The sequence below is a fragment of the Cervus elaphus genome, chromosome 8 (assembly GCF_910594005.1).
Source record: "Cervus elaphus chromosome 8, mCerEla1.1, whole genome shotgun sequence".
NCBI lineage: Eukaryota > Metazoa > Chordata > Mammalia > Artiodactyla > Cervidae > Cervus > Cervus elaphus.
The window spans coordinates 28,140,472-28,166,549 of NC_057822.1; the positions used below are offsets into that span (position 1 = coordinate 28,140,472).

The window sequence follows — 26,078 nt, forward strand, 5'->3', positions numbered from 1 at the left end:
GCTGCACAGAGGAAATGAGATTTGAACCCTATGTCAGACTCCCAAGATCCACGCTCTTTTGTTAGCCCCATGCCACCTTTCTATTAAGTATTCATTCTAAGTTCCTTAGTGTCTGATCAAGCTTGAGTAAATCAGAAGTAAACAAATAGTGACCACCCTCCTTGCTGCTGCCCCTGCCCTCAAATTCTTGCTCCAGTGCTTCAGAAATACCCTATACACGGCATTTCTTACCTCAAGAGCACTTGTTCCCCTTTCTCCAAACAAGGACTAGGTACATTATCAAGTTAGGAAAAAACTGACATTCAACATTCGAAAAACAAAGATAATGGGATCTGGTACCATCAAGTCATGGCAAGTAGATGGGGAAACAATGGAAACAGTGACAGGCTTTATTTTCTTGGGCTCCAAAATCACTGCAGATGGTGACTGCAGCCACGAAAGTAAAAGACGCTTGCTCCTTGGAAGAAAAGTTATGACCAACCTAGACAGCAGAGACATCACTTTGCTGACAAAGGTTCATACAGTCAAAACCCATGGTTTGTCCAGTAGTAAGGATGAACATACTAGTATGTATGGATGTGAGAGTTGGACCATAAAGAAGGCTGAGTGCCAAAAAAAAAAAACTGATGCTTTTGAACTGTGGTGCTGGAGAAGATTCTTGAGAGTCCCTTGGACAGGAAGGAGATCAAGGCAGTCAGTCCTAAAGGAAATTAACCCTGAATATTCATTGGAAGAACTGATGCTGAAGTTAAAGCGCCAATACTTTGGCCACGTGATGCGAAGAGCTGACCAACTGGAAAAGACCCTGATGCTGGAAAAAACTGAGGGCAAGAGAAGGGGGTAAAAGAGGACAAGATGGTTGGATGGCATCACTGACTCAGTGGACGTGAGTTTGAGCAAACTCAGGGAGATAGTGAAGGGCAAGGAAGTCTGGTGTGCTATAATTCAAGGGGTCGTAAAGAGTGGGACATGACTAAGTGACTGAACAACAACATTCTCAAATTTAAACTTTCCCCCAAATCTCATTACTGCCCCCAAATTGCTTAGTCAGCCAAACACCTTATACTGTGGGTATGCACTGCCAAGTATGTATGCTGAATGCTTAATAAGCAAGATTTCATTTTCTCTCAAGGCTGAAAGGGAAGTATGATACATAAACCTCATTCCTTTCTCCCATCCAGCAACACACTCACATCTACCAGACACTCAAATGTGATGAAAACTTTAAAAAGTACAAACATGTTTTAAACTATTGCTGTGCTTAGGTGCTCAGTCGTGTCCGACTCCTTGCAATCCCATGGACTGTAGCCCACCAGGCTCCTCTGTCCATGGGGATTCTCTAGGCAAGAATACTGGAGTGGGTTGCCATGCCCTCCTCCAGGGGATCTTCCCAACCCAGGGATCGAACCCAGGTCTCCCACATTACAGGTGAATTCTTTACCGTCTGAGCCACCAGACAAGCCCTTTAAACTACTGAGAACAGTCTATCCCCACCTCTCATTTAATTTCCCCACCACTCACTCCCTTGCTTCTCATCATACTGCAAGGCCAGTCCCTTCTCCAGTTACGGGAATGGAAGTGGCTGTGCTCTCTGGGGATTCTCGGAGGCATGGTATTGAAGTTGGTTTCCAGGGAGTAGCAGAGCTCGGTCAGGCCTCCACACCTAAGCCGCTGCACCAGAGGACCAGCCCCAGCGGAACAGCTTGAGCGGGTGGTATCACAGGAAGGCTGCTTCCTATCCCCGTCACAAAGTTTGTTTTGACATCTGCACTAGGACACGGCACCCATGGAGGACAAGAGGGAGGTGGCTTCCAGGCTATCAGAAGAGATTTAACAGGACTGTCAAGCAGCTCTCCTGTGGCCCTGACTTTGAAGTCCCTGCCATTGAGCAGCAACGCCCCAGGACTTTGCTATCCAGCTTTCTTCACAACTGTCAACATGGCCTTCACATATCAGCGGTATGGCCTTGAACCCAGGCAGGCCTCTCAGGGCTTTTTCCAGGGTTCCCTTCCAACTCACCACAGAACTCCCAGAGCAGGGAATGGAGCAGGCTATCTTTCCAAAGCTCAAGAACAAAGGCAGAGAAAGCCTTGTTCACGGTCTTGGGTCAGACCGTGAGCAGAGCTTCCTGCCTGATACACCAAAGGGAAAACCCGGGTATCAGAATCAAGGGACCAACTGGCTTCTTGTTGGGCCCTGCTGGGAGAAAAATAAACAGAAGTAAGGCTTCAGTAGGGCTGGGGAGGGCGCTGAGAGGCAACCAGGAGGTGTCAAATTAAGGAGGAGCATAGTTCAAATGAAAACAAACTTTCTGGCCCAAACTCTCCCACCTTGGCTTCCCCCTGGGCGGCTCTTCAGCCCAGGCAGGAGGAGAACTTCTGGTTTAGGTGTTTGCATCCTGTGAGATCTCCAGTTCACGTGAACAACATTTATTGAACACTCACTGCTGGCTGAGTCTTGGGGCAGGAGGTAGATCCAATTCAGCGTATGAGTTTAGCCAGGAGCCTGACTGGAAGCTCAGGCTGTAATGGTGGCTGTTTCTGAAACCTGCCTGCCAGGCCACCAGAGTGCGTGCCCCAGAGACCTGTGAGCCAGACCCTGATCACCAGAGAGAGTGAAGGGGGAACCTCAGCTCCTTCCACCCTTCTCTTGGGATTATCCGGGCTCCTTGATTGCAGCCATGAGAAATTCACAAAGTTCACAGAAGCTCTTGCCTCACAGAAAGCTAAGAGCTGAAGAGGTAACATCCGTGAGAGGGAAGTCTAGAAGGCTGAACAAGTAGTGATGTGAGGTCAGAGCAGGAAGACCAAGGGCTACTGGCTGGATGAGTACATGAAAGGAAAAATTGTCTGGAGGTGGTGATGCCCCCAAGACAAGGACAATAGGAAACTGGTTCTGCATGTCATGGTCTCTGTTTGCCCAAGTACTGAGGAAGTCTGAAGGTTTCTGAAAGTGACTCCTCAGGATGGGGGTTGGGAAGGGGAGAGGGTGAGACCTGAGGAAATAAGGACCCTCAGAGGAACCTCTTCAATTATATAGAGAGCAAGGGACTTCAGGCCCAAATATGTTCAATATGCTTTCTCCTCTTGAGTGATAACTCAAAACCACTGAACCAAAACAAACCACACATGGCTCTCTGAAGGTAGAAACCAAACCCTGCTTTATAAGGCTGAGTAGCCATCATTGGCTTCTCCGCTGAGATATGAGGTGCCAGCCAGTGAACCTGTCTCACCTTCTCCCCTTCCCAACCACCCCTCCAGCCCGCCAAATACCCATCTCTACAATTCAACCACTTCAAAAAATACTCTGAGGAGGGGCGGAGTGGAGGGGGTGGGGGCTCAGGCTGGCCAGCCGGCCGGATGCCGTGAGGTAGCTGACACTGGTGCACCTGGGCAGGCAAGTGGAGAGAAGCCTGTCACAGGCTCACAGCAGCCAGGAGGGAGCCACCAGCTGACTGGGAGCTGGCAGAAGCGGAGAGTCTCGAAGTCTGCCCAGAGTACTTGATCACAGGTAACAACTGGGTGGAGAGGCTGGGCTCTTTGTTGGTGTCCTCACTGTCCTCTGAGGAACTGAGTTTCCTGGGAGGAGGGGAAAGGCCAGCTTGGGTCTTCTTCAGCTTGGGTATGGTCCCATCTTCAGACAGCGGTATATTTTGCTCGGTGGAGCCATGTTTTCTGAAGGGAACAGGAGGAAAGAAATGGCTGAGACTCTGTGTAACTGAGACTTTAACCCATAGACTGCTCCCTTTGGAGTCTAGAGCAGGCATTCACAGTATTCACTGCAGTATGGCTGAAAGTGGCTGCTTCTGGGGATGAGTCTGTGCTCCAGCTCAGCTTTACTGGGCTTACCAAGAGCCGCTTGGAAGAGGAGGCTGTGACAGAGTATTCTGATAGTCCCACCAACCCTCAACTGGAGAATACTGTTCTCATCAGAATCTGGGAAGACAGGAAGGAAGGAAACTCCCTGAATTCACCCCCAACATCCTTCCCTTGTCCAGGCAGCACTCACCTCAGCTTGACAGTCTCTGGCTTGGAGAAAGCATTGAGTGTCGCATCAGCCTTTGGGACAGTCAGAACTGAGGCCGGGAGAGTCCACTGGAAGCAAAGGAAGCAATGAGGCCAAAGGGCTAGCTCAAGATCAGGGGAGAGTGTCTGGGTCTTAGGCCTCTTTCCCAGCTCTACCTCGGAGTGACTAAAGGGCAACCCTGCCGGAATGGGCCCATGTTGGGGAGAGTAAGTCTTGGCCCCCTCCTGATTCAGACAAGAAGGTGAGGCTACAAAGCACTTCTGATCCTTGAAAGAAAGGCATCCAGGGAATCCCGGAGGCAAGTATCTCTTGAAAGGGAAGGGTCCTGAGACACAGAGGCCTGCAGAACCCTAGGAAGAAGTGAGAGGGTCTGGACCCGCACCCAACCCAGGCTGCACTCTTAGGGAGGGAGAGGGAAGGGCTGAGGCAAGGCCATCCCCTGTATCCTGGCAGCATCACTCACCACTGGAGCAGAATCAGAGATGGCTCCTGTGTGGAACCCTTTGTAGCACCAACTCCGAAGCAGATCTACTCCTAGGATAAGATTAACAAGGGTGGGACTCAAGAGGATGGAATCAGAATCGGAGTTCCTTGGTGGTTCAGTGACCAAGAATCTGCCTGCTGATGCAGGGGACACATGTTTGAACTCCAGTTTGGGAAGATCCCACAAACTGTGGGACAACTAAACCCATGCATCACAACTACTGAGCCTAGGCCCTAGAGCCTGTTTGTCGCAAAACTACAGAAACTCCATCCACAGCAGTGAAGACCCAGTGTAGCCAAAACAATGAATTAAGAAAAGAGTCATCATAAAAAAAAAAAAAGAAGGTGGAATCAACTGGCCTATTCTTCTTGCCACGGAAGCCCGTTTCTTGGTCTACTGGGATTTAATCTCTCATTAAACATGGCCTCCTGTGGGCAGGGAAGACACATCACCTTTGAGCTTGTTGCCATGGTACTTCTGTTCCCACTGGGTGGTGAGAATGTTGAAATATCGTGGCTGCTCAAAAAAACGGAGATAGCGAGAAGAGATTCGAGACGGAAAAATGCGTTCGAATTGACCACGGCGAGAAAACTCATCCTCCATCTCGACTAGAACCCGAACATCATCTGGTGTCAGGACATCCAGCACAGATGCGTAGAAGTCCTACGGCCCGAGGACCAGGGGGGAAAGGGGGCAGCAAAGCACGTAAGCCAGAGGCAGAGAATGAAGAAACTGGAGGTGGAAAGCATGGCTTCAGGGTCCCAAGGCTCCAGGACTTTCCACGGACCACTAGGGCAGGCTGGGATGGCTAGCTTTGGACCTCATCTGTTCCCAAATCTACTGAGCTTATTCAGAGGATGAAGAGATTCTTGGCAGGGGTGAGGAGAGCCAGGGGACACAGTTAAATGATATGTTGGATGAAGTCAAGATGAGAATCCAGCAACTCAGATCTGGCCGCAGCCGTGCATCCGCCATCCTTCCGTCTGGCTCCCTTATCTGCTCTGAGGAAGCTAAGCCTTCTAGGGGCTCAGTGCCCCTCTGGGAAAGAAACCCAAAGGGTCAACAGCTCTATAAGAAGGGTGGACTGGCACAGTATTTTGCTAAGAACAGTGGTTGTTGAACACATACTAAAGGCCATCAGCTCTCTCCTTCTCCAGGGGATCTTCCTGACCCAGGGAACGAATCCGGGTCTCCCTTATTGTAGGCTGATGTTTTACTGTCTGAGCCACCAGGGAAGTCCTCTCTAGTGACATACACGCCAGCAAATCCCTGCATGTGGGGATGTAGGAAATCCTGCCTGAGAGGGATGAAGAGCTGTTTGCCTTGGGGCCCCACAGGTTTGACCAGGGAAGCTTTCTGCTGGCACTGGGGTAAAGGCAGTCTCCTACCTGATCAGGAATTTTCTGGGTCAGGTAATAGGCTTTCTTCATCTTCTGTGCAGTGAAGTACTCTGGGGCCACTCGACATCTGTCCCTGGGAGAGCTGGGCAGGCTAAGGCAGGGGGTGGGAAGGGGGCAAGGGGTAAGGTCAACAGCTTCATATCCTGAGGACACGTAGAGAGAAGGTTCAGCCCAGAAAGACACCCTCCTCAGGAGAAGACAAAGAAGGATGGACAGAAGTTTGTTATTGGAATAGATGAGACTGCAGTGCACTACACTCAAATAGCCCAAGAGTCAAAGATCAAGCACCACAAAAGAACTAAAAGGGTACAAAGCATCCTCTTTAAGTTGTATTTAAATGGAAAAAAAAAAAAAGATCACGGAATAATCACTGCATACTTCAGTGTAGTTTAACTGAGTGAACACTTACTAAATACCCAGCTTGGCCCTACTGGCTGTGTGATCCTGGACAAGCTCCCCGACGTCCTGCCCCTCATTTCACATTACTACAATTACTACTGACAGACACAAAGACGGCCTCCAAGGAGCTCACAGGATGGCATGGATCAAACAACAACTACAGCACAGAGCCAAGTCTAAACTATAAGGTACAATGCGGAAAGCAAGTCTTGTTGCTACGAATTAGGATTTGAAGCCCAGCTCTATAGCTCTGCAGATGAATGACTTTAGATGGGTCACTTAATCCCAGTGATTTTTCAGTTTCCTCATCTGTAAACTGAGGATACTAATACCAACTTCATGGGCTACTTTGGAGATAAATTTTAGGCTTTTCTGTACACAGAGGAGATACCAACTAAATTTAAACTCCCTTTCCTCAAGTGTGGTTCTGAGTGCTTTGAGGGTGTGGAGGAGACAGCACACATTGAGCTGGTTGCACTAAGAGGTTGCCTTCAGCTAGGCTTGGATGGATGGGTGAGGTCAAAACAGGGAGATCTTGCTGAGTGGAATTTCAGGAGGAAGGAACCCACGAGCAGAGGAGAGGACACCATATGGGAACAATGAGAGGCAGCACATGATTCAGAGAGGAGACTGGACTAACTAATCCTTAAGGATCCTTCCAACCCTGAGGTTCTAAGAGTGATGCAGTTTGTCAGAGCACATGAGCTGGGAAGAGGAGTAAAGGGTGGAGTGCCTGGGAAAAACCGGCTAGGGCCTTGACTGTCTGCTTGAGGAATTTAAAGCTGGTTCCTAGGCCCTGTAGGGATTCCTTGGCAGGGGAGCAATTAACCAAACATGCCTTTAGGAACACTGACATGGCAGTGGAGTGTGGATATATTGCAGTGGGAGATGGAGCAGCAAGGAGACCAAGTAGGAGGGAACACCCAGTCACCATCCCTTCCCAGAGCCAGACAAGCAAGGAGGCTGACCTGGTGGTGGAGCTGCTGGAGCTGCTGGAGCTGGAAGCAATATCATCTGCATTGGGCAGAACAAAGCCTGCCAGGTTCAGAAGGTCACGGATCATCTGGCCTTTGATGCTGATGTCCAGCGGAGAGTTGGAGTGGAGGCTTTGGGGAAAGCATGCAAAGAGTGGTACAAGCAGACACTAAAACTGTTTCCAGTCCAACTGTTTCCAGACACCAAAACTGACATGTCCAAGTCAATACCAGCCGCATTTAGATACAAACTCATGACCATCGTGTGGGGTCTTCCAGCCCCACAGATAGTGAATAACCTCGCTCAGGGTGGTTCCTGCCTGTGACTTTGGTTTGCTAGAGGAAAAGCATGCAGTAGGTATCAAGTTTAAAAGAGCAACTTTTAACAGCCTGTCTCCAATATCAGAAAACCTTGAGATGATGGCAAGAACAAACAGTAAATGGTAAACTAACTATGAAGGTATTTAGGGAAGGAAAGGTCTTCCCAGAGTCAGCAGGACTGGAGCAAAAATAGGATCAGGAGGACAGGGAAAGGCTCCTATTGTGTGCCCTGAGAACACCTACCTGGGGGAGATGTTCACTTCTAGAACCCAGGGCTTGAGTTTCTCATCCAGCATGACATCGAAACCAAAGAGCTCGTGGCAGCTGTAAGGCCGCCGCACGTACATCTTCAGCAGGCTGGTCACATAGGGTTCTGACCTGGTCCCAGGGAGGATAAAGTATTCAGTTCGACTTCTCCCAAAGACCCTGCCTAGAGTTGCCTAGGCCCATGGAGTGGCTCAGAGATGGGAAAAAGGAAGCCACCCAAGAAAAGAAGCTCTAGAGATGCCTGTGACCTGGAGCCAGCTTCTGGGGATGCAGTTCAGTAGAGCAGGATTTAAGTCTTCTCTATTCCTTCCTAAACCCTGTCCTCAGAAACAGAAACACAGCACGGCCTACAGTCTAGAGAACAGCAGTGTGGAGGCCCGTGAGAAAAAGGGGGTTTGCTGGCAGGCCCCACACCCAGGGTGGCAGTGTGACTCACGAGATGATGGTTTTGACAACGACATCCTTTATCTTCTCCCAGATGGCATCACTGTTGACTCCCTTCTGGCTCAGGTAGCTCCATAAAGCCTTCAGTGCCCTGTGAGGCAGGGGAGAAAAAGGGAGTATTTAGGGTTAGAATCTATGAATGATCAGTGAAGAGAAAGAAAAAGGAGTAAGAGGCCCAAAGGTATCTTCTTCATCTGTCTTCTTTTGATGTTTTGAATAAGGACAGAGAGGAGTTTGGATACAAACAGACCAATTCTGAATTGCCAAGTATTTATATAATCTCTGGGTCTTATATTACTCCTCCATTCACTACTCCTCTGAAACCTCCCCAGACCCCAGAACCCTGTATTCCTCCAGGCCTCCACTTAATGGGGACACTGTCTGGGTACCATTTGTGGCCCTGGCAGGCTGTTTCATCTTCATTGGCCTGGTACTCGGCATTCTTTTTATTGACACTGTAGTTGGTTAGGTGCATGAATTTGTTGCCAAGGCTCTTCATGGAAGGGGAATACCTGCAAGTGAGAGGAAAGGCAGAGGGGAGATGGAGATACAGCAGATGGATAATGGTCCAAACATTTCTCCAGATCCTGAGCAGGTAAGTGGACAGATCTCTGCAGATGCAGAAGAGTCTGAGAAGCACAACTGCTGTAAGGTTTCTAGAACACTACAGCTAAACTGATCTCCTATTTTATCCTACCTCAGTTCTGTAGAAAGACCCTCCCTGTTTAGTGAACTAGAGAACCCCCTTATTTCCCATTCTGCATGTAATACTGTGATTTATAATAATAAATATGTATATATTGGACCCTGCCCCCACTCCTGGACACAGAGCTCCTGAAACCTTTGTAGATTCCTAAGTGGTACAAGGATAAGGAGCATCTTTGTTCTCAGATTTGGTGTTTTGACCCCAGTTCCTTACACAGAGCTGCTGAAACCCTTATAATTTCCTGGGTAATAGGAGCATCTTTTGTTCTAACGAGGCAACACTGGGTGAGTTCCTGATGGCTCCCGGATGAGGGCCCGTCACTGGAAAGGCCAAGACATGATTAGATGCTTGGAATTTTCAGCTCCCCCCACCCAACTCCCATTATCTTAAAAAAGGAAGAAGGGCTGAAAATGGAGCTAGTGATCAATCAAGCCTAAGTGCTGAAGCCTCTGTAAAAATTCCCCAAATATAAGACCTTCCAGGTGGGTGAACCTATGGAGATGCTGGAAGAGTGGCCCACCCAGAGAGGGCATGGAAGCTTGGTGCCTCTCCTCACACACCTTGCCCTGTGCATCTCTTCCATCTCCCTGTTCTTCTGTATCCTTTATCACATCCATTTTTTCATAAATCAATAAATATAAGCAAAGTTTTCTTGAGTTCTGTGAGCTGCTCTAGAAAATTAACCAAAATGATACCCCCAGCCCCGAGGAGGGGGTCATGGGAACCTCTGATTTATAGCCCACTGGTGAGACGCATAGGCAGCCACCCGCACTTGTGACTGGCATCACAGGTGGTGGAGGGAGGGGCAGCCTGGTGAGACTCAGCCCTTGACCCATGAGATCTGATGATGTCCCCAGATAGACATGTCAGAATTGAGTTCAACTGTAGGACAGCCAGTTGGTGTTGTATAGAAATGCTTTGTGCGGGCAGAAAAAAACCCACCATCTGGTTATAGGTGGTGTCAGAAGTGTCTGATGTACAAGTAAAGGAGTCAGTCACACGGGAGGAAAGGCAGAAAAGGTTTTCCCAAAGGCACACCACCTTCTCCTTTGCTAACAAAAACTACCAAAACATTGGTTACTTTCCTGTTCGGAGTCCACCAGCTTCCCTCCCTGGAGGGAGAACAAATCCCCAAGGCTGTTAGGGCGAGCCCCCACCACCACCACATACTTGCAACTGGCAAAGCGGACAAGTCCATCTGAAAAGAGGTAAATCCGTAGAGGATCATAGGAGGTGACATAAACGTAGATCCGCAGATCGAACTTGCTGCCGCTGATGAGGTAGGGTTTGTGGAGATACCTACACAGAGAAAGGCCAGCTTCAGGGACAGGACAGAGGAGACAGGGCTTGGCAGGTAACTGAGCCACGGCAAAAGCCAGCTAACGGTTCCCAGGATAAAGACCTTTAAACAGTTGGCTGAAGAAGGTCTTTGGCTGGGAGGACAAAGGACAAAAGAACGTGATGAAAAGGGGCCCTCCGAGGCTGAGAAGGTGGGAATCAGGGAGTGGGGTCTCAGCTGGAGACGGGCTCACCTCTGTACCAGAAGGGGCCTCCGCTTGGGGAGCTGACTCCACTTATGAATGACCTGGATGCCGATGCCTCGAGCGGACGCTGGCTAGAGGTCGAGTGGAGAGGAGAGGAGTTGTCTACCTAGCCCGATACTCTGGCGCTCCCACTCTCAGGCCCTGCTTGCCGCCCGCCAGAACCACTCACTGGTTTAACAATCCACTTCTGGCGGCTGCTGCTCTCCCAGGCTTTGCGCAGGAGCTTGGCGTCCTGGGGCAGGATGAAGGACTGGGGAAAGAAACTGAACTCCTTCTTGCCAAAGCGGCTCTGCATGCGGGACAGGTTCCGCCACAGTCGGTCCTTGCGCCCAATCTGGAATGAACCTGGGAAGTGGTTTAGCTGCAGAGGGAACAGAGGGTGAGAGCAGGGAGAGACAGAGCCATGTGAGACCACGAGGAAGACAGCAAGACTCACTACACCATTCCAACATTCTAAGCTCCTGTTCCATCTGATGCTCACTGTCTAAAGGTTCTTAAGTATCCCGCGCTGAGCATCCACCAAAAAAATGATTAAAACACAAACACAACACAACACAACGTAGTGCCCTTTAGGAGTCAATAGTTCACGATGTAAAAGAATGACTAAGACAGACGTAACATTCACTGTAAAAGTAAATAAAAACCTGTTAAGTCTTTTTCCATGCCTCTAGGACAAAGACAGAAAAGCACCTGGCTTTCCTGGGGTAAAGGGACTATTCATTCCAAATGAGACCTCTTTACACATATTCAGCTTAGAGGAACAGAGGCAATGTGCAGTGGTTAGAGGAAAAACATGATAAGCTGAAAACAGACACTGCGTCTCAAGATACACCAGAGAAAAAGTGTCTTAGAGGCTTTATCTGTCCAAGACACTGTAGCTGACCTATGAGATGTGCACGATCCACTGGCGGCTCACACAGCACCCACCTCCCATACTTTCTCCACCCTCTGAGCCCTCCTGACTTCTCTATGGTCATCCATCTCTTTCCTACTTCTACTACCAACCTTCTCCTGCCCAAGTCCAGGGGAAGAGCAGCTCAGAAAAGGCTCTTACCTTCTGATGCTCCTGAATGGATCGGAAACTAGGAGACTTCATGTGATGACCCCAGCAGCCCAGCCAGTCATCATTCCCTATAGAAGGCACATTAGGAAGTCAGTCTTGCTAGCAGCTCGGTCCCTGGGACAGAGAGTGGCTCAGAGGACCCAGAAATACCACCAGAGCCTGGGCATAGGTCCCAGCCCCAGTTTTCTAAGAGTTGCCATGGAGCTGTCCTACATGAGGCCCTGGGGTCAGGACTAGAACAATGGCCCTCTGTCTTCCAATTTTGAGGAACAGGCTCCAGGCAGAGGGATTTCAGACCTATGTCCTCTTATGAAGTTGGAAACTTCAGGACAGGGTCCTCACACAGCGGGAGCTAATCTAGGGGTTCCCTCCTGCCCAGAGCCTATCTGCTGAGGCAGAGGACAGGCTTGAAGTAAGGCAAGTGACTCACTCTTGCTGATCTTGAAGTGGGAACGTCCAATGGTCTGCTTGACAATGTTGGGGGTCACTGTGCTCATCTTCCACCGGAGCAGCTTCCTCTGCTCCCAGGGAAGTTTCTCCACTGGGCAAAATGGGGAGAGGGTGGGGGGAGGGTGTGGAGAAGAGCAGGAGAGTCATGGTGAGTAGAGCTAAGAGGTGGCACTGTTGCTCAACATTCCCTGTAGGCAAGTCAGTAAGTATTATTCCAGGTCAGAGTTTCAAAGGAGCACACTTTGGGGAAGAAAGGGGACTGCACAGGAATGAGGAACACAGAGAGGAGAGGAGGATGAAAAGGGGAGAGACACAAGGTTAGAGGTCAAGAGTGAAAAATGAGATTATGGGGCCAAGAGGGTCAGCTAAAGGATGGACAAGATAAAGATTCCTTCATCGGACTGGTGGACCAGGTGGGTAACCAAGCACCAATACAGCCATTCTGGAATGCCCCTTCCACCCTACCGCCAGCTTCACTAGCATCCTTCTCCTGGGGGCTATTCCAGGTAGACACACAGCCAGGTTTACCTCTCTCATCTGGAGTGCCAAAATAGATGGTAGGGGGCACGTTGGGAAAGAGACTGTAGATGAGGGCTGGTCGAACAACTTTTTCATTGGAAAGGGGTTTGGTCAGAAACTCCATGCAGTTCCTAAGATGAAAAACAGCCATGCGGTAGAGAAAGGCAAAGCCACAACCTTGAGTGCTGTTACTATTACACATTGTTTCTTTCAGGGTGCTTTTACACTGCGATTCTACAGAGACAAGTACTCAATAATTATTTTGCAAATATTAATCCATGCTAAGGCTAACCTATACACAATCACACTATAAATGTCACCTAAAGACAAAGTTTTCCAATACTTCATTCTAAAATTTCCTGTGACAAGCCATAGGCTGGGGAGGTCCCTGAAAAGAGTGGTTCTGAGAGCAAGTAAGGAGTTTAAGTGGATGTCAGTAGAGAAATATGCTACGCTAAGACAAAGAGAAATAGATGAGGAGAGAAAAAGAATGATATGGATAAATAAAGAGGAGGAAAAGCAGAAAAGACAGAAAGAACTAAGAAGAGGTAAAGAGGTTTTTAAAAAGAAAAAGGGAAAAGAGCAACAGAAGGAAAAGAAGCAGTGCTACTTCTAACTCATTTTATATTTATCTGAAGATAAATGGATGATTAATGCTCTTCTCTGTTTTGAAAATAGAGACATCAGACATTCGTGACATCAGATTTTTACATAACAGTGTGGTAGTAAGACAGGTCTGGGGATCTGGAGCAGTGGGCCATGGGGTTCCTACTGTTATTCCAATAATGTCTTGGTCAAGGCTAGCTCAAGGAGTCTCAAAATAGGAAGACTTAGACTATCTATTGGATACAAGCTGACAGACCCAGACAATTTCTTCAGATAACATTGAAAATGGAGAGGACAGTTATGACCCTCTATATCAGGCTGATGTGATCCACAAATATTTATTATTTAGGATTAATTTTCAGTTTATAAAGAGATACTCTACCTGTTATTTTTCAGCACAACAGAAATAGGCACTGTATATAAAACACCTCAGTGTTTCAAACCTGAGAAATTTTTAATGAATTTAAAAATTTATTTATTGGGTTGAGTTTATTTATTGGGTTGAGTTAAATATTAATTCCAATTAATTAAATAAATACAATTAATTCAACTCTATTTCTCATTTCCAAAATTTTTTACTTTAAAGACTTTCCATTTACTGAATATTAGAATTTAAGATTGTTGAAAATCAAAAACAATGAGTTCATATTTAAAAACAAAAACAAGACAGGAATGTAAAATGGTACAGCCACTCTGGAAAATAGCTTTGGCAGTTTCTTAAAAAATTAAATGTGCAATTACCATAGAACCCAGCATTTATCTCAGAGACATGAAGACTTAAGGTTCATTCAAAAATATGTACACAATGAGCAGCTTTATCTGTATAGTCAAAAACTGGAAAAAAAATATCCTTCAGCAGGTGGCTGGTTAAACAAACTGTGGTCCAGCCATTCATGGGCCACTACTCAGCAATATAAAGGAATGAACTATGGATACGTGTAACAACTTGGATGAATCTGTAGAGAATAGGCTGAGTGAAAAAAGCCAATCCCAAAAGGCTACATATGGCTATCATTCCATTTGTATAACATTCCTGGAACAACAAAACTGTTGGTTATGAAGGCTTGAGAAGGAGATGAGAGTAGGAGGGAAGGAGCTGCGGCTCTCCTGGCAACAGGAGGCATTCTTGCAGTGACAGAAATGTTCACATCTTCACTAACATTAATGTCTTGGTTACATTATATCATACTATAGTTGTGTAAAATGTTACCATGGGGGAAACTGGGTAAAGAATTCAGGGAATCTCTGTATTATCTCTTAAAACTACATGAAAATCTATAAATGTTTAAAAATCAAAAGTTTAATTAAAAAAAATAAAGAAAAGAAAATCTTTGTTAGCTGCCTCTCAAGAGTACTGAACTTAACCTCAAAAGGTATGACTTTTGGTCTAGCAGTGCTAAAAATCTTGATCTTGCAAATAGTTACTTAATTTCCTGTTCCTCAGTTTTCACATCTGAAAAAACAGAGGCTGAACTTGACCAATGCCATCTCTAAATTCACATGATTCTTAGGAAAAGAATACTTAACAGAAGTGTAATATACTATTGCTGGACAGAGGAAACAGGTAGTGTTTTCAATGATCTTTCTGTGACTGCAAAATTTTCTAAAATAAATAAATAAATCTTTCATAATTGGGAAAAAATAAGATTTCAGCAATCCAAAAAGATGCCTGATTTTAGTCAAAATGCAAAGTGGTTTAGAATTCTTCAACCTCCATTTGCTTGACCTCATGTTTTAAGCCTCATATAGACTACATTTTGTAGAAATTAATTAATGAACATAGAATTAACAAACACCTTTTGTGAATTTTATCTTAAAAATCAGAAAAGCTAAAAAACGGGCTGTGCAGCTGTCTTGAACTAGGCCTGAAGACAAACCTAGATCACCCTTAAGTGTGGAAAAGAGGCTCCAAGTCAATTAAACATTAAATGTGTTTCTCTTTGGTCAACATCTAATATATATGGCCAGGAGTAGATTTGCTTATCCAAAAGAGCAATGGGTTAGGCTTAAAGTAACAGAATTTATGCACCAGATTCAGGATACCTATGACAAGATTTCTACCAACCTTCACAGAAAGTCCCTATTCTGTCTCCATTTTCTAAACAACTCTCTCTACCTTGCTGGTTTGGAACTCTAAAACTGGTACAGCTGCAGCCACCATCACATTCAGAGATGTAGCCTGCCTCATCCATACTAATCTTAGATGAGACTAACTCTTCCTCTTAGCTTCATTTAAAGCAGAGCTGACACAAAGGAAAGCAACCAGAGTTTGGCTGCTCCACATGCTAGGCAAGCCTTGACATGTATGGCCAGGTTAGAATTAAAATTAGAATAGGAACTTTGTTTTTTTTACACTTTCAGTAGAAGTTATTTTTTAAAAGAAAAAAACTTTAATGGTTGGTACTTTGTGAGGGTTCTTTTTAATATCTAAAAATAATTAATGAAGATAAGAGCTTCATATTGAGACAAGGTTGGAAGTGACGAATGGAACAAGGAAGATTATACTGAAGAATGTTAACTTTCTACCCAGAGAGGTGGTCTATATGATCTGTAAGCAAGTTCTAAAACTCTTTAGCATAAAGACATGTCCTCATTTACAGAAATTTCCTCTTAATCCTGTGTTCCTTCCTCCCCCTGACTCCACATCTCAGTTATGCACCATTCTACAATTATCTGTTCTACAAAAGAAGGGTCTACATTAAGAGACGGACTTCTTGGTTTCCTAGGTAGAGGTGGGTATCACTCACATTCCATGAAGGGTGGTCAATAAAATACTCCAGATTATAGCTAGAGAATTTTAAAGTCAATTTATTACTAAGGTCAACTTTAGTCTTATAAAACCAACTTCCAAAGGGAGCAAAAAAGCACTGAAAAAAAGCTCCAATTAGTGATATTATCTATCTCAGAATTGTTTCAGACTTTGGGACACATTTAAATTGCAAGGTGACAAATATCCTCACGTGTGCAGCCTAACTAAGAATCTACCTCAAACACTGTCTCTTCATGAAATTAGTTATTAATTTTCTAACTACTTCTTGAGATTATTTGCTTTTTACTTGAACAATTTCTTGGAGCCTAAAGACTAAATCGCAGCACAAGAAACACGGTACTGATTTTAAGCTCAGCTGATAAAATATGCTTCTTTTCCCTCCCACTGATTCCTGTTTGAAAACTAAAATCCTAAACTGCAAAAATTCAGCCAAAGTGAGTTAGGGTTAACAGGGCCATTAATTAATAACTTGGGTGATTCATCCCCTTATAATCCTCAAGAGATGGTAAATAAGCGTCTGCCAACAACCTACACAGTCAGGACTCACCGAGAGATCACTGCCACAGACTCGCTGGGGGAGACAGCACTGCACGAGGAGCACTCCGAGTCTCCTAGTGGGAAGGACAGAGAAGGCCCAGGTGGGAGAGGCTGCCACTCAGTCACCAAGCCCAGGCAGCTCTTCCTAGGACATCCTGGCTCAGCCTTCTCGAAGAGCCACAAGCACCCATTGCTACCTTGCACTGCCTCCCCTGAGCTCAACAGCCGCAGGGAGAAGGCAAGACTCGGGGGACAGGGGACTAGAGAACAAGCCCCCCCAAAGCTACTCCCGCCCTCAGACCCCCAAGGTGAATGATAAATGCAGGTGACAAAGTAAGTCAAGGATCTGGTATATAATCATTAGCCCCCCTTCCCGAGCAGTGGTGACCAATTCCCAGTTGGAGGCAAGAGGGTCCTCTACTCACCCTCCTCCTCTTCATTCTCATCCTGGCTGCAGCAGTCTTCCAAACCATCTAGTAGCTCTTCTTCCAGATCTTCAGTTTCAACCGGGTCTAGCTGGAGGTCAGTAGCTGAACTGTAAGAAAGAATCATGCCCCCAGCCCAGCCAGCTCCGTAAGAGAGGTCACGCTAGATTCGCCTTCCTTCATCATTTCCCAGTGTTCATCTCTTCCCTAGTCACCAGTCTGCTGGTCCTTGCCTGGGCCTTACAACCCACTCCTGTTGCTCTCAGAGCTTCGGCCTGGCCACAGTTCCTCAACCACACATTTCCGACTCCACAGAGAGGTACTCTACCTTCCACCTTCCTTGAAGTCCCTCATAGCATATAAATACAAAGTTCTGAATATAAAACACCATCAGTCAACATGTGGTAACAGACATCAAAGGTCCCTGGACCTCTCTCTAGGAACTCAGAAAAGCTCTTGGTGGACCATGGTTCCAGAGAAATAAGAAGGCACAAGAAGCCAATTAAGTGTGTGTCCTAACTCTGAAACAGTTGTCATACCAGGAATGACTGAGAACCTGATTTGGTTTGGAATTAAGTAGAGAAATCACAGTTCCCAACACATGATGTTTGAAATTCTTATTTTTCCCTGGTTATAACCTAAAGCAGGGCTTAGCAAACTCTTTCTCTAAGGGACTAGACAGTAAATATTTTCAGTTTTGTGGGTCATTCAGTCTGTCACAACCCTATCATTAAAACAAGAAAGCGGCCATAGACAGTAGTAAATGAATAAGGCTGCATTTCAATAAAACCTTATTTACAAAAGCAGGCAGAGGGCAGGATTTGGCCTGAAAGGTGTAGCTTGCCAACCTCTGCCCTAAAGTGAAAACCAACATTCCAGGGCACTTAAAAAATAAAAACCAACCTTAAGAGACACAGGGTCAGTGTCACCAGGTGTGTATACATTCTACTACTTTAAATAAACCAAACACTTTCTTCAACTTACCCTATAGTCCTAGGAGGTGAGTTCAGCTCCCTGGCTTCCTTAGGCCCTTCTCTCCCAAGTTTGCCCAGATGGATGGAAGAGAGGCGGGTGGCCACCTCGGCTACACCAAGGGGCTGAGGTGGAGAAGGTGGAACTGGAGTCTTGTCTTCTCCAAGACGTGGGGAGTCGATCGCAGATCCACAAGCAGGGCTGTAGCTGAGCCCGTGGCTATGTGAGGCAAGGAGGTGAATGCTGATGCGTTTGGTACAGAAGACTGCACTGTCCAAGTCCCCGGGGTCCAAGACTGCAGGGAGGACCCTATTGTCTGCTCCAATGTCCTCCTGAGGGACCTGCTGGCCGGCCACAGGAGGTTTCCACCGCCTGTTCTGGTTGAGGAGATCCCACTGCAAGCTGGGGTTCATGAAGTAAGCCTGTTCAAAATGGCAGCCTTGCCTTGGTTTCTGCTCAAGGCCTCTTGCAGTCAGCTTCCTCACAGCCTCAGTGAACCGAACCTCCTTAGTCAGAGTCTGGGAAAGAGGGCCACCATCCAGGCCGTAGGGATGCGACTCAGCCCTGGGGACTAAGTTACTCTGGCTGTAGAGGGAAGAGGCGACACTGGTGGTGGAGGTGTCCAAGGAGCTGGGGGTAGACAGCGTGCTGTGGGGAGGGGCACTGTCTAGGGCAGGGCCACTGCTCTTGGGCGCTTTGTGCTCGACAGGCTGGAACGCACAGTCTCCGGTGCCCCCTGAGTGATGCCAGGAGATGAGCTGGACCTTGGGTGAGGATACTGGCTTCAGGCCCTCTGTGGCCTGCGATAAAGGCACTTTAGTGCTATTTGGCCGCATGAAGGAGTTGTTGTTCAGCATGGGTTTGTAGGAAGAGGAAGAAGAGGAGAGTGGAGATGGGGTCTTCCCTGAGATGGCAGAGGCCAGGCTCCTCCCTGAAGGACTTTCCCCGGCTGCTCCCAGTGAGGAGTACGGTTCCGTGGATGAGGAGGCCATGGGGATGACCTTGGAAGACGTGGCCTTATTGGCAGTGAGTCTGACAGGGAGCCTCTTTTGAGGGAGAGAGAAAGGTCTTCTTTCTGACGGGCCTGAACGCAAGCAGAAAGACTCCAGCTGCTGGTATGCTTTATGCCTGTAGTTGGAGCGGCGGTACAGCAGGGTGCTGCTGAACAGGTCCGGGAGGGAGTGCAGGTAACAGCAGTTGCCGTGGCCCGCAATGACAGCCGTGGTCCCGGAGCTACATAGAGTGCTGGGGCAAAAGAAGTACGCTGGCTGCGGGGGTGCACCCAAGAGGCCTGGGCCCAACCCTGCTGAAAGTGTTCCCACGTGTTTCTTCTCCAGCCGCCAGATTGGCTTCACCTGCTGATGAGCCTGAGCCCAGACTCTGCCCTCGGAGGGTTTCTCAGGTGACAGGGTAGGCGCTGTGCCTGTGGGCCCACTCTGCTTAAAGCTCTGTCCCCGGCGGAGGCCGATATCGTAGTGCTCTGTTCTTGCTGAGGCCATGAGGAGCCCACATCACGGCCACATGGCCTCATGGCCCGGCTCAGGTGAGGTGCCAGGTGCCTCCTGCAGTAGCAGCTGCATCCTTGAAGTCCGTCAGCCTGAAGGGGAGAGAGACAGCTGGGAATGTTCCAGTCCTAGGAGGATAGACACAAGGCTACAGTGGTACCCAGGCAAGGAATAGCCCTACGTTAGCACTTCTTGGGCAACCAGTCTCAACCATCATTTGGGGCCCTGGGAGAAGAACACTAGATTTTGAGGGTGTTCTCCGTGGACTTCCTGCTGCCCTCATGCCATCAGAGCTGGCTTCATCAAGGACCGGGACGTTAAGGTGCCACAGGGTGAAATCGGTTCACATGCTCCCATTCTCTCACTCAGAGAGCTCTTTCCTCTTTCTCCAAAGAAAAATTCACACTTTTCTGCCTCATCGTCCACAAGTTTACACGAGTGGCTTCCTTCCATCATCTGACACCCGTGTGCCTAGGAATAAGGCAAACCTGGGTGTGGCAGAGAAGCCAGCCAACACTTTCCTCTCATTAACCAATTCTGAATGCTCAAAGATCAAGTGAGAAACAGATTTTACATGTACTGCTCCCTCACCAATTCTCCAGCTGCCCCTGATGTGGTCTGCTTTCCACGGACTAAGTGAGACAAGTTCAGACAAGAGCAGGGATTTCTCCTGTTGACCTCTGGGGTACATTCTGTAGCTGAGACAGTAATTTCATCTCTTCAAGAGTCTAGCCAACTATACAGGCTTAAATTCCAACCAATGTGTTGGCGGAAAAGAGAAGAAATAAGATGGAATTAGACATCAGCATTCTTTTTACTTAAAGTGATTTTATTTCCAGCAGCCACACTAGGACAGAAGAGGTCCAGGAGTAGAATATAGAGGCAAGAAGAGGAGAGAAACTTTCTTTATCCCAAATCCCAGGCTTCAGTCTGGGCTCATCTTGGGGAGAGAGTCTGTCTCTTGCATTTCCTCAATCTTTCCTCTAAAGCAAAACCTCTGAACCAGTCTGTAGCTCTGGGTCCCAGTCAGTTTTGCATGGTCATTTGATTTCTAAATCAAAAGTATTCTGCAGTTTTTCACACCTGTGGGGAAGGGTAAGCCTGCTTTTACGACAGCATCCAGGGGAGAAACACAAGACTCTTCGGTAAGAAGTCATTCATCTGGGATAATTCTGAATGAAATGCTGGCATCTTAATCAAGTATTTTCACAGTGGCTAAAGGGAAGGAAATAGCAGAGAATTTTCTTGCTCAGGTTTTATTTAAGACACAAATGATAATGGGGAGAGGACTTTATATTTTGATAGGAGAACAATGACCAAGGAAGATTCTCATTCCTGCCTACAGCTACAGGAACTGCTGTTGTTTTCCACCAACAAAAAGCCTGCAAAAGCCACGTGATGTTACCCTCTTTTCCTGCAAAGACTGATCTGTGTGGGAGTCCTTCTCAAGAAGAGTACCAAAAAACCACTGCCATTATTCAAAATGATAGTGGGTGAAAAACAGCATCACAGCTACAACCAGATTTGATGCCAGTAAACGCAAACTTAAGGTAACAGAAAATGGACCTCCACCAAGTCCAAACTATGGAAATACTGTGCAGGGCACAGCTACACTCTGCACACTTACAGGAGACAAGCACAAAGGGAGGGACCCTGCCGGTGATTTTATAAGACCACACACTGAGCGTGTGTCATGTACACACAACAAGTTCACGTTCCAACTCTCGTAGTCGTCTTTTGGGAATCCATATCTCTCCCCATGGATGCAGCACAACAGGTTCACCAAAGTGATGGTGGAAAGGGATAAGGAAACAAGATCTCAGGCTGCCGCCCCCTGAATGTCACCCGACGTGTGGCTTCTCGTGTGCATCCTGCCATCTCAGACCTTCAGGTCTCTACAGGTGTCACTCCCTAGTGTGTGTGTGTTGGAGGGGGGGTGAGGGGGACAGTTGTCTTCACCCAGCCCTGAGGGGGTGTGCAGTGGGGGCCCGTGGCTATGAGGGAAAGCAGGCTTGGCTACAGTACAGATGAAGATGCAGTGGCGGGCTCCTGGGTGCCCTGGAGCCCCTTCCTTCTTGTCTACCAGACTTAAAAATACACAGCTCAAAGGCTGTCACCTTCTCCAGGCAGCCTTTCTGGACTCCCCAGTTCAAATAGGATGCCTCATCTCTGTTCTAGCCACCATTGCTGTCTCTATGACACTGAACTTTAACAAGGAGTACTCATCTGACTAGGACCAAGGAGCATGTTGTTCCCAGTATAAGGTCTCACCCACAGTTAAGTGCTCAATATTCTGTTGGTTGGATAAACTGGGGAAAAAAAAATACAGTAAATAAAGGGGAAATACACTGGCACTTCTCCAAGAGAAGACTCTTGAGAGTCTCTTGGACAGCAAGGAGATCCAACCAGCCCATCCTAAAGGAAATCAGTCCTGAATATCCATTGGAAGGACTGATGCTAAAGCTGAAACTCCAGTTCTTTGGCCACCTGATGCAAAGAACTGACTCACTGGAAAAAGACCCTGATGCTGGGAAAGACTGAAGGTGGGAGGAGAAGGGGACGACAGAGGGTGAGATGACTGGATGGCATCACCGCCTCGATGGACATAAGTTTGAGTAAGCTCCGGGAGTTGGTGATGGCATGCTGTAGTCCATGGGGTCGCAAAGACACAACTGAGTGACCGAACTGAACACTAGCACTGATGAATGCTAGTTTGGGCACCTAGCAAACACCAGGTACTGTGCTCATTAAATCCTCACAAAAACACTATGCTCCATTTGCTGATGATGAATCTGAGACTCAGTAAAGCTAAGTAATTTCTCCACAATTAAACAACCAACAAGGAGTGGCCAGATTAAAACTTGAGTTTGTCTGACTCCACGCTTCCTCTTAAATAGAAATGAAACACACACCTAGGCCCTGTTTCCAAACTTATCCCTAACCTTCAAGTGGAAGACAAAAGGCAGTTTGGAAACACTATGCTGAACCCCTTTCTGGTGAAGCACCCAAGAGCCCACCACTGTCTCCTCATCTGTACTGTAGCCAAGCCTGCTTTCCCTCATAGCCACAGGCCCCCACTGCACACCACCTCAGGGCTGGGTAAAGACAACCGTCCCCCTCACCTCTCGCACACACTGCTCCGCATCCCTCCGCATGAATCCTCAGTGCCAGGAACACTGGACGCAAGTGGCCCGGCATTTACCTTTTCCAGGCCCAACTCAAGCCCCATCACACCCATGAAGATCTGTTGTGTATTTATTCCTTTAATTTAATGTTTTGCAAAGGCTATCTTTTACCACTGTTCTCCTTTCATATGAATATACTTCACAAGTCCCTGATAGTTTTTGTAGGGAAATCTTGTGTCTATCTGTAATAGACAAATGCACAGCTATGTTAGTAGAAGTTGGAAGATCACTGCCCTAGTCTGGCTCCTCCTCAGCAATGCTGCCCAAGTCTCCTCCCCACAAAACATCATGAGATGTTAAGAGTTCCTAGAATAAAGTTTAAAAAATAATTGACGAGGGTAATGAATATTTTCTAGGTCAGTTATACCTCCACAAAGCTGTTAAAAATAAAACAATTCCGCCACCCCCCCGCCCCGAGGGGATAAGAAAAGTAAAGAACTGCAAAGCATTCTGAAGATAAACAAAATGGCCTCAAACATCTCTTTCTATTTGCATGGCTAGCTCTGTCCAATTCCTAGTCCCTCACCTGCCTCACCAAATGCAGGTCTGTTGTAAAAGCATCCTGCCTGCCTTCCCTGGATCCAACTTCTCTTCTCCTAAAGCATCCAATCTCAGGAACCTCAACATCCTGCCCCGCCACCTTTAGACAACATTCAGAAGCTGTCTATCTCATTCTGCCTTCCACTCTTTATGGGGCATTTTACCTCAAGTTTCCTCCTTAAGTGAGAGTGAATAATGAGCAACCTATACTAGAAAATCTAAGACTGTTGTCTCAAACCACCAGGTCTCCAGAGACCAGGCCAAACCAAACCAACTTGGACAAGGTATCTATTTCTACAGAAAGCAATTATTCATTACACACTGACTGTATCACTCTCCTATATTACAGGAGTGTGTGGCTCTTGGGATCTGCAGTTTCCTTTTCCTCTTCCATCTGAGAGTTTCCCTCAGTCACCAGGGGAACTCAGGACATCAGAAACAGTTCAGAGTCTAGAGTCACAAGATCTCTGATGAGATCACTTTAGTTGCCCAATAGTTATGTAAGAAGATAGAAGTGACTTGGCTGGAATCAAACAGAATGAGGAGTGTAGGAATCAGACACATTTTCTCTTAAGAGATAAATTCCAAATTCTGTCTCCCTAAAGAAAGTTGGAGGAGTATGGAACTTCTGTAAAGCCCTATTGAGAAAGAAAGGCCAACACTCCAACCTAATGAGAAGGGAGGGCCAATAGAAGTTGACAGGGACAGGGACATCACCAGATGGTCAACACCGGAAAAAAAAAAAAAGACGTTGACAGGGGCAGCTCTTATAGAACACAGTTACTGCAAAAGTAGTTAGCCAACATCAGGGGGATAAAACAGCTTATAGCAGCTAAAGCTAAAGGAGGTCCATCTACAAATTACTGAAAAGTGGAAACAGTTGAAGGCTTAACATAATTAGGGGCTTCCCTGGTGGCTCAGATGGTAAAGAATCTGCCTGCAATGCAGGAGACCTGGGTTCAATCCCTGGATTGGGAAGATCTTCTGGAGAAGGGAACAGCAAGTCACTCCAGTATTCTTGCCTAGAGAATCCCATGGACAGGAGTCTGGTGGGCTACAGTCCATGGGGTCACAAAGAGTCAGACATGACTGAACGATTAAGTACATCCTAACATAATTAAGTTACTATCTCTCCTGAAGCCCTGACCTTCAGCAGCTTCAGAAAGAAACCTTGGGTGAGCTTGAAGGCAGTGGTCCTCAAAGTGTGGGCCCTCTCAGGGGTTCCACTAGGTGAAACTATTTCCATAACAAAACTAAAATGTGATTTGACTTTTTAACTGTGCCAGCCTTTCCACTGATGGCGCAAGAGCAATGGTGGGTCAAACTGCAGTTTCCTGAGTAGGAGTCGAGCCAAAGGTACCACCTGAGATTTTTTACCACCACACACTTCTTCACTGCACAGCAAAAGAAGTGCCAGGTTTACTTAAGAATGTCCTTGATGACACAGTAAAAAATGAAATCCCAATCCTCAAGTGTATCTTTTTAACATTGTGTGATGAAATGAAAAGTACATATAAAACAGAAGACAATGGTTGTCTGTAAGTAAAGCACTGTTTGAATTGCAAAATTTTTCTGTGGAACATCATGTTTACTTGAAAGAATGAAGGATATACAAGTGATGGTTATTCAGACTTTGATATTTGGCAGGCATTCTCTAGAAAATGAAACAGAGGAAGCCTGTCACTTCAAACAACTGACAGTGTTTGTTGCCAGTGATAAAACTTGAGCTTCCAAGAGAAAATGAGAATTTGGGCAAAACTGTATCTGCCACCATGAGCTTGACAGCTTCCCAATACTTAACCATTTTTCTGATGACTGTGGTGATATTATTTTTTTATACTGTCAAATAGAATGTGGCAACAAGTCAATGAACCAGTGTTTTCCAAATTATCTACGACACAATGTCAAAAAATCAGACATGGGTAAAAGATCTGGTCAAAGTCAGAGATAGACCAATGCATTCTAATGTAACAAAGTATGAAAAGCTCCCTGATAACATTTCAGATTTCACAGCAGCTAACCTTCTTAACACCACCCCTTGTAATTTCTGTGTAGTATCAAAGAATACCTGATAACATTTCAGATTCCACAGCAGCTAACCTTCTTAACACCACCCCTTGTAATTTCTGTGTAGTACCAAAGAATACCCACTATCTGAAAAGGCTACAGAAACACTCCTCCCTCTTCCAACTAATTCTCTATATGAGGCTAGATAATCCACATAATTCAACCAAACAATACACTGAACCAACTGAAACAGAAAAAAATAGGAAAATCCAGCTGTCTCCAATTAAACCAGACATTAAAAAGATTCTCAAAAATAATGCTATTCTTCTCACTAACATTTTTGAAACAATAGCATTTTTAGTTTTTAAAAATGCTACTTATGTTTATTTGTAATGAGTTTATTATTTCTAAGTGAATTAATAAATACTTCAATTTCTAAAGTGGAGTAGATATATATTCCACATTGAAAAGAATATACTGAAGATTCCAAAGGTCTTTAATAAAAAAAGTGTATGTAAGAGACCAGAAAGCTTGAAAGCTCTGGTCTACAATGGCACTGCCTGTCCAGAATATCCAAGAGGCTCCTAAGGATGAGGTCTTTTTGATTTCAGGGCCTAACAGAAATTAGCATTCTCAGTACTTATTCCAAAACACCAGGTCTGGCTTCCCAATTCTGCCAGAAGAGACAGTGAGAAGTTAAGAGCATTAAAGAAAAATTTTCTCACCTTTCACTGACAGATCAAAGCATCTCAGAGTGTTTTGCCTATGTTTTCCTCTAGGAGTTTTATAGTTTCTGGTCTTACGTTTAGATCTTTAATCCATTTTTAGTTTATTTTTGTGTAGTGTTAGAAAGTGTTCTAGTTTCATTCTTTTACAGATGGTTGACCAGTTTTCCCAGCACCACTTGTTAAAGAGATTGCCTTTTCTCCATTGT

The 26,078-nt window shown here is 46.3% G+C and overlaps 1 protein-coding gene across 1 annotated transcript in view; it reads right to left on the reverse strand.

Moving 5' to 3' along the window:
* Nucleotides 1-3,137: 3,137 nt before the first annotated feature.
* TTLL4 (tubulin tyrosine ligase like 4) overlaps nucleotides 3,138-26,078 on the reverse strand; it is a 31,235-nt gene continuing 8,294 nt past the window's right edge. Inside the window, exons 2-19 of the mRNA XM_043910028.1 lie at nucleotides 17,920-19,504; nucleotides 16,936-17,045; nucleotides 16,521-16,584; nucleotides 12,607-12,728; nucleotides 12,059-12,169; nucleotides 11,620-11,696; nucleotides 10,735-10,926; nucleotides 10,554-10,636; nucleotides 10,192-10,320; nucleotides 8,705-8,827; nucleotides 8,308-8,406; nucleotides 7,848-7,982; nucleotides 7,278-7,415; nucleotides 5,899-6,001; nucleotides 4,963-5,173; nucleotides 4,490-4,560; nucleotides 4,009-4,094; nucleotides 3,138-3,674 (exon numbers count right to left, since the gene is read on the reverse strand). Coding sequence (XP_043765963.1) covers nucleotides 3,416-3,674; nucleotides 4,009-4,094; nucleotides 4,490-4,560; nucleotides 4,963-5,173; nucleotides 5,899-6,001; nucleotides 7,278-7,415; nucleotides 7,848-7,982; nucleotides 8,308-8,406; nucleotides 8,705-8,827; nucleotides 10,192-10,320; nucleotides 10,554-10,636; nucleotides 10,735-10,926; nucleotides 11,620-11,696; nucleotides 12,059-12,169; nucleotides 12,607-12,728; nucleotides 16,521-16,584; nucleotides 16,936-17,045; nucleotides 17,920-19,406 — 3,600 coding nt within the window. The 5' untranslated portion in view covers nucleotides 19,407-19,504 and the 3' untranslated portion in view covers nucleotides 3,138-3,415. The remainder of the gene's footprint in view (nucleotides 3,675-4,008; nucleotides 4,095-4,489; nucleotides 4,561-4,962; nucleotides 5,174-5,898; nucleotides 6,002-7,277; nucleotides 7,416-7,847; nucleotides 7,983-8,307; nucleotides 8,407-8,704; nucleotides 8,828-10,191; nucleotides 10,321-10,553; nucleotides 10,637-10,734; nucleotides 10,927-11,619; nucleotides 11,697-12,058; nucleotides 12,170-12,606; nucleotides 12,729-16,520; nucleotides 16,585-16,935; nucleotides 17,046-17,919; nucleotides 19,505-26,078) is intronic.